At 46.6% G+C, this 16,436-nt stretch overlaps 1 protein-coding gene across 1 annotated transcript in view; it reads left to right on the top strand.

Annotated features, from left to right (window-relative positions):
- The first annotated feature begins 3,406 nt into the window (after positions 1 to 3,406).
- Positions 3,407 to 16,436, top strand: part of LOC147964972 (uncharacterized) — a 30,582-nt gene continuing 17,552 nt past the window's right edge. Inside the window, exon 1 of the mRNA XM_087530228.1 lies at positions 3,407 to 3,613. Within this exon, the coding sequence (XP_087386354.1) occupies positions 3,407 to 3,613 (207 nt within the window). The remainder of the gene's footprint in view (positions 3,614 to 16,436) is intronic.

Below are 16,436 nucleotides of genomic sequence, written 5' to 3'. Positions count from 1 at the left end.
AAAATATTGAATCTGATGATATTGATGAAAGTGGTGATGAAGAACCACTTGCTATTCCTAAGGGTTATGTATTTGATCAAGATGCTTCTTTAGCCATTTTAGTTTGCAGAAATAGAACTGAACTTAAAAAATTATTAGCTAAATGGAGTATGCAATCCCGAAATGATAGAATGAAACCTGACCCTGCGTTTGTTACTTCACCTATCTTTGTTACTGATAAGGATTATGAATTCTCTGTTGATCCTGATATAATTACTTTGGTTAAATCTGATCCTTTTCAAGGTTACGAATCTGAAACTGTAGTGGCACATCTTACTAAATTGAATGATATAGCTACCCTGTTTACTAAAGATGAGAGAACTCGCTATGTTTACATCCTCCAAATATTTCCGTTCTCATTAAAGGGTGATGCTAAGATATGGTTTAATTCTGTTGACCCTGGTTGTGTGCTTAGTCCCTAGGATATGATTTATTACTTCTCTGCTAAATATTTCCCTGCTCATAAGAAACAAGCTGCTTTAAGGGATATATATAATTTTGCCTACTAACCGATGCCTCCAGAGATTACCTGGATAGTTGTGTTGGTTCTGTTTTCAGGGAAAGAACACCGGATAAAGCTGAAATTCTATTGAATAATATGTTGGCAAATGAAAATAATTGGACACCTCCGGAGCCAATTCCTAAGCCTATTCCTAAACCAACTCTGAAGAAGAGGGGTATTCTATTTCTTAGTCCCGAAGATATGCAAGAGGCAAAGAAATCTATGAAAGAAAAATATATTAAAGCTAAAGATGTTAAGAATTTACCTCCTATTGAAGAAATACATGGTCTTAATTTTACCGCTTGTTGAAGAAACATACAATCCAAATCCTTCTCCTATTGAAGAAACTCGTGGTCTTGATAACCCGACACAGGTAGTAAAGGTAAATTCTCTCTATAGATATGATAAAGCTATAATCCCATTTACTAAAATTGCTAGCCCATGCTTAGATGAGTTTGATAGATTTATGACTAAGCAAGAAGACTGTAATTCTTATTTTGGCAGACAATTGAAATACAATTCAAATATGCTTGAAGGTGATTATATGGCTAATGTCAAAGGTGAACTTAAACTTATTAGTAAACATGCTTCTATGGTTACCACTCAAGTAGAACAAGTACTTAAAGCTCAGAATGATTTGCTCAATGAATTGAATAGTAAAGATAATGATAATGCTGTTAGAGTGGCTACTAGAACTGGTAGAATGACGCAGGAACCTTTGTATCCTGAAGGCCACCCTAAGAGAATTGAGCAAGATTCTTAGAGAAATAATATAGATGCACCTAGCTCTTCTAAAAAGAAGAAAAAGAAAAATGATAGGACTTTGCATGCTTCTAGTGGTCCTATTGTTGAAACACGTGAGAATCCAAATGATACTTCTATTTCTGATGCTGAAACACAATCTGGTAATGAACCTGAAACTAGTGAGAATGTTAATAATAATGTTCATGATAATGCTCAACCTAGTAATGATAATGATGTAGAAATTGAACCTGCTGTTGATCTTGATAACCCACAATCAAAGAATCAACATTATGATAAGAAAGACTTTGTTGCTAGGAAACATGGTAAAGAAAGAGAGCGTTGGGTTCAGAAATCCATGCCTTTTCCTCCCAAATCATCCAAGAAAAAGGATGATGAGGATTTTGAGCAATTCGCTGAAATGATTAGACCTATCTTTTTGCGTATGCAATTAACTGATATGCTCAAAACTAATCCTTATGCTAAGTATATGAAAGATATTATTACAAATAAAAAGAAAGATACCGGAAGCTGAAATTTCCACCATGCTTGCTAATTATACTTTTAATGGTGGAATACCAAAGAAACTTGGAGATCCAGGATTACCCACTATACCATGCTCCATTAAAAGAAACTATGTTAAAACTGCTTTATGTGATCTTGGACCCGTTGTTAGTGTTATGCCTCTCTCTTTATATCCTAGACTTGATTTGAATAAGTTGACACCTACTGAAATATCTTTGCAAATGGCTGATAAATCAACTGCTATACATGTCGGTATTTGTGAGGATGTGCCTGTTGTAGTTGAAAACCTTACTATTTTAACGGACTTTGTTTTTCTTGATATTCCCAAGGACAATAGTATGTCTATTATTCTTGGAAGACCCTTTTTGAATACTGCAAGGGCTGTTATTGATTGCACTAAAGGCAATGTCACTTTTCATGTTAATGGCAATGAGCATACGGTACACTTTCCGAGGAAACAACCTCAAGTTCATAGTATCAACTCTATTGGAAGAATTCCATCGATTATATTTGGAGGTTTTGAATTTCCTCTTCCTACTGTCAAGAAGAAATATGATATTATTATTATTGGGGATGTGCATATCCCTGTTGAGGTAACATAGTGTGATTCGAAATTTCTCCGGTTCCATGTTATTCGGAATGAGTTCATTAACAAGACTTGATCAACCATGTTAGAGGATTCCTTTTGATGATCATCAGATGGATGAAACTAGAAGGCACAACCTTCTGTACCCCACTTTTACTTTCTGTTATTTATATTAAATAAAATAAAAATAATTATTTTTCTATCTGTTATTTGATTATCCATGCGATATAAAAATACCTCGAAAATGAAAGTTCAACAAATGCCCTGAAAATTAAATATGATTTTTTCTAGAATATTTGAGGATTTATGGAACAAAGAACACATGAGGGGGGCCAGCCACCTTTCCACGAGGGTGGAGGGCGCGCCTACCCCTCTAGGGGGTGCCCCCCTGCCTCGTGGGCCCACGGTGGCCCTCCTCCACTTATTCCTGCACCCACACACTTCATCTTCCTCCCACAAACACGAATAACCAGCTCAAGCACGAGTTCTAGCTCATCTTGCTGCCATTTTCGATCTCCTTGGTCAAAGCACCTCTCACAAAACTGCTTAGGGAGATTGTTCCTTGGTATGTGACTCCTCCATTGGTCCAATTAGTTTTTGTTCTAGTGCTTTATTCATTGCAAATTTTTGCTGCTTAGGTGACCCTGTTCTTGAGCTAGCATGTCAAATTTATATGGTCAAAAGTAGTTTTGATGCATGATATAGGCCATATGGTCAAAAGTAGTTTTGAACAAGAGACATATGCAATAAATATCGATATAAAAGCATGATGCAAAATGACGTATCAAGCCCGAACCAGTATAAACTCTTGTGTCTCTTGTTCCTCGGGTTCGGCGAGCTAGACTTTGAGATCGTGGCGAGAGTGTGAGCTAGGGGGAGAGAGATCTTTGTGGACACCCAGAGTTCGAACCTCAAGGGTTTTGCCGGAACCCATCATCCAAAATTTGGCGCGCCAAGTAGGGGTGCGCTGAAGTTCCATTCCTCTATCGGCTCCGCCTCTCCGTCTGGTCCCCATGGCCAGCGCTGCTTCTCCGACTGGATCGGCGGGCGACCACGGCGGCGCCAGGGGGCTCAAGGCCTTCACCCCCTCCTTGCGGCAGGTGCAGTGGCCGCACAAGTTCAAGCCAAAGATGCCTGCTCGCTACGACGGCGCGGCGGATCCATCGGCCTTCCTACTAGCATACGAGGAGGCCGTCCAGGAAGCTGGAGGCGATGACAAGGTCATGGCCAACTGGTTCCCCATGGCCCTCGCTGGCGCGCCACGCGCCTGGCTGCTCAACCTGCCAGGATCCTTTGTGGCTTCTTGGAAGGAGCTGCGCGGACTTTTCATCACTTGCTTCACGGCACCAGCGCTTGTCGCCATCGTGGCCCTCCTTGGCGGCTCGCAAGCGCCACCGTCGGACCGCCATGCCATGTAGTTGTTCCGCCAGATCAGTGGCGCCTCCGTGCAGTAGGGAGCCCCTCCAGGATGGGTGGCGCCCAAGGCCGACCTCACCTTCGACTCCGGGGATCACCCCGCTACCACTGCCGGCTCGGGTGCGCTCCCAATGCTCTTCACGCCCACCATATGCAACGTCGCCATGACCAAGACTCCATCGATGGCGGAGCAGGCCTCAACGTGCTCTCCGTGGAAGCTTACAACTTGCTTCACGTGCCGTATGGCCGGCTCCGCCCCACCAAGACTTTCTCCGGAGTTGGCACCGGGTCCACCAGCCCCTTGGGGCAAATACGCCTCCCGGTCACCTTCGGTACCCGGGACAACAACCGCACCAAGCTCATCGACTTCGACATCGCTTGCATCGGCCTCCCGTAAAACGCCATCCTCGGGTACCCTGCTTTGGCTCAGTTCATGGTAGCGGCCCATCCGGCCTACAACCTCATGAAGATGCCGGGCAGAAGCGGCGTACTCACTGTGGCCGGAGACACCAAGGAAGCTCTGGCGGCCCTTAAGCTTACCTTCAGGGCCACAGCGGTCGCGCGCCCGGCCGGCAAAGCCACCCCAGGGGCTAAGGAGGCCGCGCCGACGAAGAAGAAGCAGCTGTTCACTCAAGACCGGGTGCCACCTTCACCATAGGCGCCAACCTCGACCCGGATCAATAGGAGGCATTGGTGAAGTTCTTGCGCGCGAACAAGGAGGTATTCACGTGGGAACCCAAGCAGCTGGTAGGGGTCCCAAGGGGGGGTAATCGAGCATCACTTAAGGGTGTGCCCCAATGTGCGCCCTGTGAAGCAGAAGGTGCGGCAACATTTCACGGAGAAGCAGTCCTTCATCGTCCAGGAAACTCGCAAGATGGAGGTGGCAGGTGTCATTCGTGAGGTTCGATACCCAGAATGGCTGGCGAACCTCGTCGTCGTGCCAAAGAAAGGCGGGAATGAACGTATGTGTGTCGACTTCACCAACCACAACAAGGCCTATCCCCAGGACCCATTCCCACTTCCACACATCGACCAAATCGTTGACTCCACCACCGAGTGCAACCTGCTGTGTTTCCTGGACACGTTTTCAGACTACCACCAGATCAAGATGGCAGTGGAGGATGTGGAGAAGACCGCCTTCCTGACCCCGTGCGGGGTGTACTGCTACACCTGCATGCCGTTCGGACTGCGCAACGCTGGGGCGAACTTCCAATGGCTGATGCACATTGCCTTGGGTCAGCAGCTCGGGAGAAATGTTGAAGCCTACGTCGACGATATCATGGTAAAATCAAGGGAGGGGATAACCCTGATTCAGGACCTAGAGGAGACCTTCGCTAGCCTGCGCCAGGTGGATTTGTGGCTCAACCCGGAGAAGTGCGTGTTTGGTGTCCCCTCCGGCAAGTTACTGGGTTTCCTCGTGTCTCACAGGGGGATCGAGGCTAACCCCAAGAAGGTCAAGGCAATAGAAGACACAAGCCCACCGCAAACTCTCAAGGAAAGGCAAACGCTTGTAGGCTGCGTGACCTCGCTGGGGCGCTTCATCTCCAAGCTGGGGGAGCGCGCCCTGCCGTTCTTCAAGCTGATGAAGAAGAAGGGCCCATTCGAATGAACCCCAGAGGCCGATCTGGCATTCCATGACCTCAAGAGATACTTGAGCAGCACACCAGTGATGGTCGCGCCTCACCCCCTCGAGCCCCTGGTGCTCTACCTGGCTACCATGCCCCACTCCGCCAGCGTAGCGCTTGTGGCTATCCGGGAGGAGCGCTAGGCCAAGAGCCCGGCGAGCAACGCTGCACCTTCGTTGGGTACGATGCGGGACCAAGGCAGTGCCACCAAAGCCACGACGGCATCAACTGACATCAGGCCTTGCAAGATGGTGCTCTCGGGCCTAAGGAGTCCCCGATGGGTGACCAGGCCCCTGAGGTCCCCCACCTCAGGAGGCACCACAACCTCCGGAGGACACAGGCTCCATCGACGTTCCCGCCCTCGTCGAGCACCCAGTATACTTTGTCAGCACTATGTTACGGGACGCGAGAGCAGGGTATCCAATGCCACAGAAGCTCTTACTCGCGCTCCAGGTGGCCTCACGCAAGCTACGCCATTATTTCGAAGGCCACCCAATCAAGGTCGTCTCAGCCTACCCCCTAGAGAGGGTGCTACGGAGCCCCAATGTCATGGGGAGAGTTGCTGGATGGAACATTGTACTGCAAGCGTTTCAGTTGGAGTTCAGCACGACTAGGGTTATCAAGGGAGCTGCGCTTGCCGACTTCATTGCAGAATGGACCGACGCTCCGGAGCCCGAAGTGGGTGAGAGCCGATCCCTCTCGCTCGGAAATGAAGCACAGGATGACTGGGTCATGTACTTCGATGGCGCTTTCGCGCGACAAGGCCCGGGCGCTGGCGCTGTGCTCATCTCGCCCACCCATGACAAGCTATACTATGTCGTGCAACTCTGCTTCTAGCAGGGTGAGAAGGTCTCCAACAACATCATGAAATACGAGGGGTTGATCACCAGCCTCAAGGCCGCCGCAGCCTTGGGGTGAAGCGTCTCACCATCAAGGGTGACTCGCAGCTCCTTGTTAACTTCTCCAACAAGGTGTACGAACGAAGGACGAGCATATGGAGGCATACCTCACAGAGGTGCGCAAGATGGAGAAGCAATTCCTAGGCCTGGAGCTACGGCATGTGCCACGCGACACCAACAAGGAGGCCGACGAGATCACCAAGAGGGCGTCAAGGCGTCTACCCCAGGGACCTGGTGATAGAGGCAAAGGTGTCCCGTCTTTCGATGAGATGGTGGCTATCGTTTTAGAGGAAGTCGACTTTGACGATCCGACTACGAACGTGCGAGGACATCGTGCCTTAGCAATCGCTAAACCAACTCCTAGGGGTTATTGACCACGCCGGAGCACGATCAACCTGACCACGAGGGCCTGTTTCCTGCGAGCAAAAAAAGACCAAGCAAGAAACTTAGGTTGCAAACTGGATATTGCGAATATAAGTTGAAAGCTTTACTGATCAAGGTGGGTTCTGTGACGTCTTGGTCTGGTCGCCGGACACAAACGAAGTACGCGAAGTTGCAGCTATGGCAACTTTTAATCTAAACAAAACCCAAAGTCTAAACGACGCCCTAAGGGTTGTATATATGGAGGAAGAGGGGGGATTTCGTGGCCCTTGGAGGAGGGGTCCGAAACCAACCCTAACACTTGTTTCCCCACACATATGGACTCTAAAAACAGCCTATACTTAAGTATTTTGAAAATACATGGGCCTGGCCCAATAATAAGGTGACGCAACACCTAAAATAGCCTCTGGACGAAATTTATGAAGTGCCATCTTGTATATTTCGTCCAAGGCTTCATGCACTCCTTATGGTGGCTTCAAAGTCCTGAAATCATCACTTGTAACTCCGTTCATGATCCCCTTGTGCATGCCATCATCTCCATGCTTGAATTAGCCCCAAGGTTCATCTTTCTTGTCCAAGCTAGGCCCTTCATTTGTAAGCAAAACAAATGTATCCAATTTAGGCAGCATCATATTCTCATGGACATTAGAATCGTCACCAAGAAACGAAAGTACCTGATAATTCAATTGGCGTGCGCGAGCTCTAGTAATTGGTCCAGTATGTATAACAATAGGGGCTGTGGGTGTAACAATGGTATTGATATCCTCGTCATCCTCCCCTTCTTGAAATGAAGTCGTCCTCGATGAAAGTTCATCGTCCTCACCCAAATAAGGCTTCAACTCTGCAATGTTAAAAGTGGAACTAACCCCAAAATCTGTAGGCAGCTCAAGTTTATATGCATTATCATTTATTTTCTCTAACACCTTAAAAGGACCATCAGCACGTGGCATTAGCTTTGACTTGCGCAAATTAGGAAATCTATCCTTACGCAAATGTAACCAAACAAGATCTCCAGGTGCAAACACAACATGTTTTATACCCTTATCTCCAGCAAGTTTATATTTAGCATTCATACGCTCAATGTTTTCCTTAGTTAACTCATGCATTTTTAAAATCAATTCCGCACGTTCTTTAGCATCAAAATTAACCTTCTCCGAAGATGGAAGAGGCAACAAATCAATAGGTGCACGAGGTAGGAAACCATACACAATTTCAAAAGGGCACATCTTAGTAGTAGAATGCAATGAACGATTATAAGCAAATTCAATATGAGGCAAGCATTCTTCCCACATTTTCTTTTTATTCTTCAAAACAGCCCTAAGCATAGTAGACAATGTTCTATTGTCTACTTCAGTTTGTCCATCAGTTTGGGGGTGACAAGTAGTACTAAAAAGAAGTTTAGTCCCCAACTTAGCCCATAAACATCTCCAAAGGTGGCTAAGAAATTTAGTATCACGATGTGAAACAATAGTATTTGGCACACCATGCAAGCGAATAATTTCACGAAAGAACAAATCAGCAACATTAACAGCATCATCGCTTTTATTGCATGGTATAAAGTGTGCCATTTTCGAGAACCTATCAACGACAACAAATATGCTATCCCTCCCCTTCTTTGTTCAAGGTAAACCTAAAACAAAGTCCATAAATATATCCTCCCAAGGAACACTAGGTACAGGCAAAGGCATATATAAACCATGAGGATTGAGTCGTGACTTAGTTTTTTGACATGTAGTGCAGCGAGCAACAAAACGCTCAACATCCCATCTCATCTTTGGCCAAAAGAAATGTGTAGCAAGTATATCCTCCGTCTTCTTGACGCCAAAGTGTCCCATTAATCCTCCTCCATGCGCCTCCTGCAACAACAAAAGACGAACGGAGCTAGCTGGAATGCATAGCTTGTTAGCAAGAAACACAAATCCATTGTTAAGAACGAACTTGTAACAAGTTCTCCCTTCCTTACAATTCTGCAATACATCTTTAAATTCAACATCATGCACATATTGATATTTGACGGTCTCCAAACCAAATATTTTAAAGTCAAGTTGTGAAAGCATAGTATAATGACGAGACAATGCATCAACAATAACATTTTCTTTACCCTTCTTGTGTTTAATGACATAAGGGAAAGTCTCAATGAATTCAACCCATTTAGCATGTCCATGGTTCAGTTTTTCTTGACTTTCAATGTGTTTCAAAGATTCATGATCAGAATGTATAACAAATTCCTTGGGCCATAAATAATGTTGCCATGTTTCTAAGGTCCGACAAGAGCCTATAATTCTTTATCATAAGTAGAATAGTTCAGACTAGGCCCACTCAATTTTTCAGAAAAGTATGGAACAGGTTTGCCATCTTGTAATAACATACCTCCTAATCCAATTCCACTAGCATCACATTCAAGCTCAAAAGTCTTATTAAAATCAGGAAGTTGGAGTAAAGGAGCATGTGTCAACTTATCTTTCAATACCGTGAAGGCTTCTTCCTGTGCGGTACCCCAAACAAAAGGCACATCCTTCTTTGTAAGCTCATTGAGAGGTGCAGCAATGGTGCTGAAATTTCTCACAAAACGCCTATAAAATCCAGCGAGGCCAAGAAAACTCCTCACCTGTGTGACCGTTTTGGGCTGCGGCCAACTCTCAATAGCTTCAACCTTGGCTTTATCAACTTCAATTCCCTGTGGAGTAACAACATAGCCAAGAAAAGATACTCGGTTGGTGCAAAAGGTACACTTTCCAAGGTTACCAAACAAATGTGCATCACGTAGAGCAATAAAAACAGCATGTAAATGTTCCAAATGTTCCTCCAGAGATTTGCTATAAATCAATATGTCATCAAAGTAAACTACCACAAATCGTCCAATGATAGCATGTAAAACTTCGTTCATTAATCTCATGAAAGTACTAGGTGCATTAGTTAACCCAAAAGGCATGACTAACCACTCATATAATCCAAACTTAGTTTTAAACGTTGTTTCCATTCATCTCCCAATTTCATACGAATTCGATGGTATCCACTACGCAAATTAACTTTGGAGAATATTGTAGAGCCACTCAATTCATCAAGCATATCATCTAGCCTAGGAATAGGATGACGATAACGAATAGTAATATTATTAATGCCTCTACAATCAACGCACATACGCGACGTACCATCCTTTTTCGGCACTAAAATGATAGGAACAACACAAGGACTAAGGGATTCGCGTATATAACCTTTGTCGAGAAGTTCTTGTACTTGACGCATAATCTCCTTCATCTCCAGTGGATTGGAATGGTATGGTGCATGGTTGGGTAATGATGCACCGGGAATTAAGTCAATTTGATGCTCAATCCCTCTAATAGGTGGTAATCCCGGTGGCACGTCTTGTGGAAAGACATCAGCGAACTCCTGCAAAATGTTAGTGACAGTAGGAGGAAAAGAGGAAGGCAAGTCCTCGAATGAAAATAATGCCTCTTTGCACACAAAAGCATAGCAAACAGATTTGCTAAAATCTTGATCATCAATATCAGATTTGGTGGCAAGTAAACAAGCACTTTTCAATTTAATTTCAGAAACAGCACTAGATGGTTTATAATTAGGCTTCATTTGTTGCTCAAATTCTTTTGCCACAATCTGATTTTCACTCTTATGTTTCTCCTGTTTTGCTTTATTAGGTCTATTAATATCATCTTTCAAAATGGAATCAGGAGTCATAGGAAGCAAAGTAATATTTTTATCCTTATGAACAAGAGTATACTGATTGTTACTACCATGGTGTACATTTTTTTTATCAAATTGCCATGGTCTACCAAGTAATAAGGAATATGCTTGCATAGGTACCACATCACAATCAACATAGTCAGCATATGTAGAGATACTAAAATGCACACGAACAGTACGTGTTACCTTAACCTTGCCACTATTGTTGAACCATTGGATGTAGTAAGGACGTGGATGTGGTCTTGTGGTGAGAGATAGCTTCTCCACCATCTCCATGCTAGCCAAGTTATTGCAGCTCCCTCCATCTATGGTGATGCGAACTGAACGTTCCTTCACAACTCCCTTTGTATGGAACAAATTATGCCTCTGATTTTGCTCAACTTGTCTAACCTGCACACTCAAAACACGTTGAGCAACTAAACATTCATACCTGTCAGCATCTTCAGCAGCCATGTATAGCGTCTCATGATCAGAATCCTCTCCACCGTGTTCTTCATGTGTAATAAGAGCCAAAGTCTCCTCATCACAGTCACTAGCGGACTCAAACCCACCATCCTCAGTAACAATCATCACACGCTGAGATTTGCATTCTCTTGCAAAATGTCCTCTTCCCTTACAACGATGACAAATAATATCACTTGTGTGCCCTATTGATGCCATGGAAGAAGAAGAACTCTGTGCAGGCCCAACAGGTGTCCTCTTGGCCGATAGTGGTGGTTGTGCTTGCTTTCTTGTATCACGGCTGGAGGTGGCACCTGATGGACGTGCTGGTGCAGTGGAAATAGAAGATGCACGTGGTGTCCATGATGAAAATCGACCTGCATAAAAGTTAGTTCGCGCCAATGCCTATCGATCCTGCACTTCACGTTCAGCTTTACAAGCAAGATGGAATAAACGAGTGATATTAGTATACTCCTTATACTCTAGAATGGCCTGAATCTCTCTATTTAATCCACCCATAAAACGTGCCAGCATAGCTTCATTCTCCTCAACAATACCACATCTAATCATGCCAGTTTGTAATTCCCGTTAATATTCTTCTCCATAATTTTTTCCTTGTCTTAAACGCTGCAATTTTTGAAGTAATTCACGTTGATAATATGGTGGAACCCAACGAGTATGCATAGCAGTTTCCAAAGCAGCCCAAGTAGGTGGAATAGGATATAATCTACAATGTTCAGAACACCAAACACATGCAAAGCTAGTGAAAGCACAAACAACAGCAGGAACACGTCTCTCCTCAGGATATTGTAAACATGTAAACCGTTGTTCAGTTTGTAACTCCCAAGTAAGATATATATCAGGAACATATCTACCCTCAAATGGTGGAATGTTCAATTTCAGTTTAGGGAGATGGTCATGATCACGTACCTGAGGTGGTTGTGCAGCCCTACCATTGCGATGATATACATGAGGACGACCTAGTGGCGGTGGTGCTGGTGATTGCATGTAGTTCTGATTTTGATCAACCTCATCCTCGTAATGGCCCTCCACCTCTGCAGTAGCAGCAGGAGCTGCAGAAGCATCAACAGCGGCACCAGAATTTTGACCAGGCTCAAGGGGAATGCGCAGTGCCCGTCCCACTTGATTTGGAAGGCGATGTTGTTGTTGTTGTTGTTGTTGTTGTAGAGGTGCTTAGGTGCAGCTGGTGGTGGTGGTGGAAGATGCGCGAGCAATTCATTAAACTTGTTATCGAGCTTTGTTTCGAACGTCTTCTCCATGCCATCTATCTTCTCCATGGCCTCTTCAAATCTGTATAGCACATCTTGCACCTGTCCACTTATCATTTGCTGAAATTTATCATGTAGCTCTTTGTTTGTCATGTTCTCCCAATCTGTCTCATCGGCTTGTGATCCTGCCATGTTTAGCAGCAATAGAAACACACAAGAATATGATCCTATAGACTACTAGGAAGTGGTCGTGGTGGTGGTGGTGTATCACAAATCCGGCAAGCGAATATCAAATTCTTACCAGTTCTTACCCAGCAGCAGGTGGTGATCGGCAACCGTCGTAGTCAAAACTCTCAAAGATTGGATAGATTGATTGCTAGGTGGTGTCAAACGCACGATGTAGATGTATGTGGAGCTGGGAAGGCTTATGATATGGTAGCAAAAATGTCAGCAATAATCAATTCAGAGATGCAAAGTTGAATAAACGCTCAACGACAGTACTGTGCTGGTCCTAGGCTAGACTGTACTAGAGACGCGAGCCTAGAACACGAAAAAAATCATGGCGCGGCACGTAAACAAGGGAGGAACACTCTCTGATTTTTTCCTTTTTTCACTTTTTTGCACTTTTTTCCTCTTTTTTTTGCTCCGCCACAATTTTTTTTCGAAATAGTCTACAAATGGTCTAAAAACTGCCTAGCCAGAATTTTCTAGACTTAGTTTTTTTTAGTTTGGAACTATTTTTCTACTGCGGATAGCACGGAAGTTGGGGACTCCGACTTGGTCACGACTCAAAGTATCACGTGATCTGGAACTCGAAAACAAAGCAACAAATACTGGACTCAGACTAGGTCTGGTGACGGAGATGAATCTGGTGGAACTCGGACTGGTGGTTGTATATGGCGATGGTATACCTGGACTCGGATTGGTGGTTGTCGGTGTCAAAACCGGCGGATCTCGGGTAGGGGGTCCCGAACTGTGCGTCTAAGGCGGATGGTAACAGGCGTCTAAGGCGGATGGTAACAGGAGGCAGGGGACATGAAGTTTTACCCAGGTTCGGGCCCTCTTGATGGAGGTAAAACCCTATGTCCTGCTTGATTTATTCTTGACAATATGAGTATTACAAGAGTTGATCTACCACGAGATCGGAGAGGCTAAACCCTAGAAGCTAGCCTATGGTATGATTGTCTGTTGTCCTACGGACTAAAACCCTCCAGTTTATATAGACACCGGAGGGGGCTAGGGTTACACAAGGTCGGTTACAAAGGAGAAGATATCCATATCCACACTGCCTAGCTTGCCTTCCACGCCAAGTAGAGTCCTATCCAGACACGGGACGAAGTCTTCAATCTTGTATCTTCATAGTCCAACAGTCCGGCCAAAGGATATAGTCCGGCTGTCCGGAGACCCCCTAATCCAAGACTCCCTCAGTAGCCCCTGAACCAGGCTTCAATGACGATGAGTCCGGCGCGCAGTGTTGTCTTCGGCATTGCAAGGCGGGTTCCTCCTCTGGATACACCCAGAAGAATTTGAATAAAAGGATAGCGTCTGACCTTGCAAAATAAGTTCCACATACCACCGTAGAGAGAATAATATTTCCACAAATCTAATCTGCTGATATGTTTTGGCAACATGACATCATCCCATGGCTCGGTGATTATTCGAACCGTTTTTCCTTAACTAGCCCCGCACATAACGCGAGATAGTTTCTTGACACGTCCTGTCAAAGCAGAGATCGTGTCCCCCTTATTACAGGATTCTCATCAATACGGGCGTGGGCAACCCAACCACGCCATCAATTACGGCGCTTGGGGGATAAGCGAGTTTTACCAGGCTAGTGGGGGCGCATAGTTTCGGCCGCCCTTATAAGGGGATAAGGTTTAACCTTTTTCTACCCATGCCTTCTTCCTCCTTGCTCATCCATTCTTGCGCACTCGAGCTCCAACCCCAAGTCCACATCCTTCTCCTCAACCTTCTCCAAACATGTCCGGAGCGGGAGGCAAGTGGATGGCTTCCTCCGTCACAGAGGGACACATCAAAAAGCTCCACGGAGCCGGATACTTAGCCGCGAATATCGCGCATCGGCTGCCCGCTGCGGGGCAGATCGTTCCTACCCCGGAACCTCACGAGAGGGTAGTTTTCCTCCACCACTTCCTCCACAGACTGGGGTTTCCCCTCCATCCATTCGTCCGCGGTCTTATGTTCTACTACAGGCTGGACTTTCATGATCTGGCCCCGAATTTCATCCTCAACATTTTGGCATTCATCGTCGTGTGTGAGGCTTTCCTCCGCATCCGGCCCCACTTCGGCCTGTGGCTGAAGACCTTCAATATCAAGCCGAAGGTGGTGGGAGGCCAGCAAGCGGAATGCGGCAGAGCCATGGTGGGAAAGATGCCCAATGTTATATGGCTTGAAGGCTCCTTCGTGGAGACCATAAAGGGGTGGCAATCGGCGTGGTTCTACATGACCGAGCCGCGTGACACCAACTGGGTGGCGGCCCCCGGGTTTCGATCCGGAATCCCCACGCGGCTCACCTCCTGGAAAGAGAAGGGCCTATCCTGGGGTTCATCGGTGGAGCTGGACGGACTCCAGAAATGTATCCGAAATATGGCAAGCAAGAAGCTCAAGCTTGTCAATATAGTTCAGGTCATGCTCTTCCGCCGGATCCTCCCGTGCCAACAACGGGATTTCAACTTGTGGGAGTTCGACCCAGCCCAGCACCAGACTCTGAGCGAGCTCTTCGACATGACGCACAAGGACGTCTGGAGGGTGCTATTCAAGGGCACCGAGGTCCCTCCCTCTCTCACCGAGGACCGTGGGCTAAGCGCGAAGTGCCCTGCGAATCCGGTAAGTTTTGTACATCTGGTAGGATTTTTACTTCCCATAGCTTAACCACGTGCAGGGTCTGAGCTCCCATTATTTTGACAGGACTGGGTGGGGGCATCGGAGAAGATCAACTGTCCGGCCCCTCTACCCGAAGACACTGCAAACACTCTCCTGACGGAGATGCTGACTCCGGCTCCTTACAAGGTGCCGGAGAAGACCAAGAAGAAGGCCAAGGGAACCCGAAAGAGTTCCCGATGCCAGGTGGTATCGGACTCATCGTCCGATGACTCTGCGACGCACTCCTCCCACGAAGACGAGGAGGAAGATGAAGATGCTCCCCCTCCAGCCGGGGGAGACAAGAAAAGGAAGGCCACCCCAACCGGGTGGGGGCGAAGGGTCCAAGAAGGGAAGGACTCTCCTTTCGGACTGCTCCACCACCGCCGCCGAAGACGAAGACGAGTGGCTGCTCAGGGCCAAGCCCCTGGCGAAGTCATAAGTATTCGGATACCAGAGTAACTCATAGCATACCTTTGTCGCACTGCTTCTCCAAATGCCGAATATGATAATGCAGACCGCCCCAAGCCCGTATCGACGTATCTTCGTCGGGCGGCTCCTTGGACTCGTCGGATATGGATAGCGATCCACTTCCGACCGCCACCTCCCCTTGCGCTACGGACAATGCCGAGTTGCTGTCTCAAGAGGCACCGGGTCGAGGGGAGACAGTCCCGGAGGCGCCTCAAGGCGACCTTCCGGACTCCGGGAGCAGAGGGGGTAAGGCTCCCGAGGGCTCCGAGTTCGGCCTTCAGCCGAACGTGGCGCCAGAACCTCCAGTGGTTCTGGACTTGGGCAGGAGGCCTCCTTCCAAAAGGGGCAAGACGCCCGTGCCGGTGACCTCTGTCCATCCAGAGGCACCGGACAATCTGCTGGGAGCGCTTCGCAGCGCTTCCATCGATGAAGAGCACCACACTATTATGAGTGTGGTGATCCAGAAGGTTCAGTCCGCCAAGAGCGGACTGACTGAAGCCTGTGCCAGCCTTCTAACAGGCTTTGAGGTAATATTTGAAATATAGGAAAAATATTACTGCATAGACAATAGCCCCTCATGCTCTGTTTGGTGTTCAAAAAGAAAAGCCGAATAGAGGATCAACTAATATCTGCAGGAGTCTAATATAACTATGTCTATATGCGTATGCAGGCTTCAATGCTGATCTCTGCCGCACTGACTGCGGAGGTCGCCGTACTGAAGCAGGACCTCGAAGGGTCCAAGAAAGAGCTCGACCTTGCCAAGAGGCAGCTCGAGGAGAACAAAGGTAAGTAATACCTAGTCTATATACATGTATATATACAAAAAGGATGCAATTGCAAAATGACAGGATCATCTTTAATTTGCCAGGGGCCACGACCGAAATGGCAACCCTGAAGCAAGCGATATCCGAGGCCAAAAACAAAGCGGCCCAGGAGCGCACCGAGCGGGAAAAACAAGAGGCACGGGTGGGCGAGGTGCAGCAAGAGCTCCACGCTCTCGTG

This window comes from Triticum urartu, chromosome 6A, assembly GCF_056163025.1.
Source record: "Triticum urartu cultivar PI428250 chromosome 6A, HENAU_Tu73, whole genome shotgun sequence".
Classification (NCBI taxonomy): domain Eukaryota; kingdom Viridiplantae; phylum Streptophyta; class Magnoliopsida; order Poales; family Poaceae; genus Triticum; species Triticum urartu.
The sequence above is the reverse complement of the archived record's forward strand: the minus strand, read 5'-3'. Positions and strand labels throughout refer to the sequence as shown.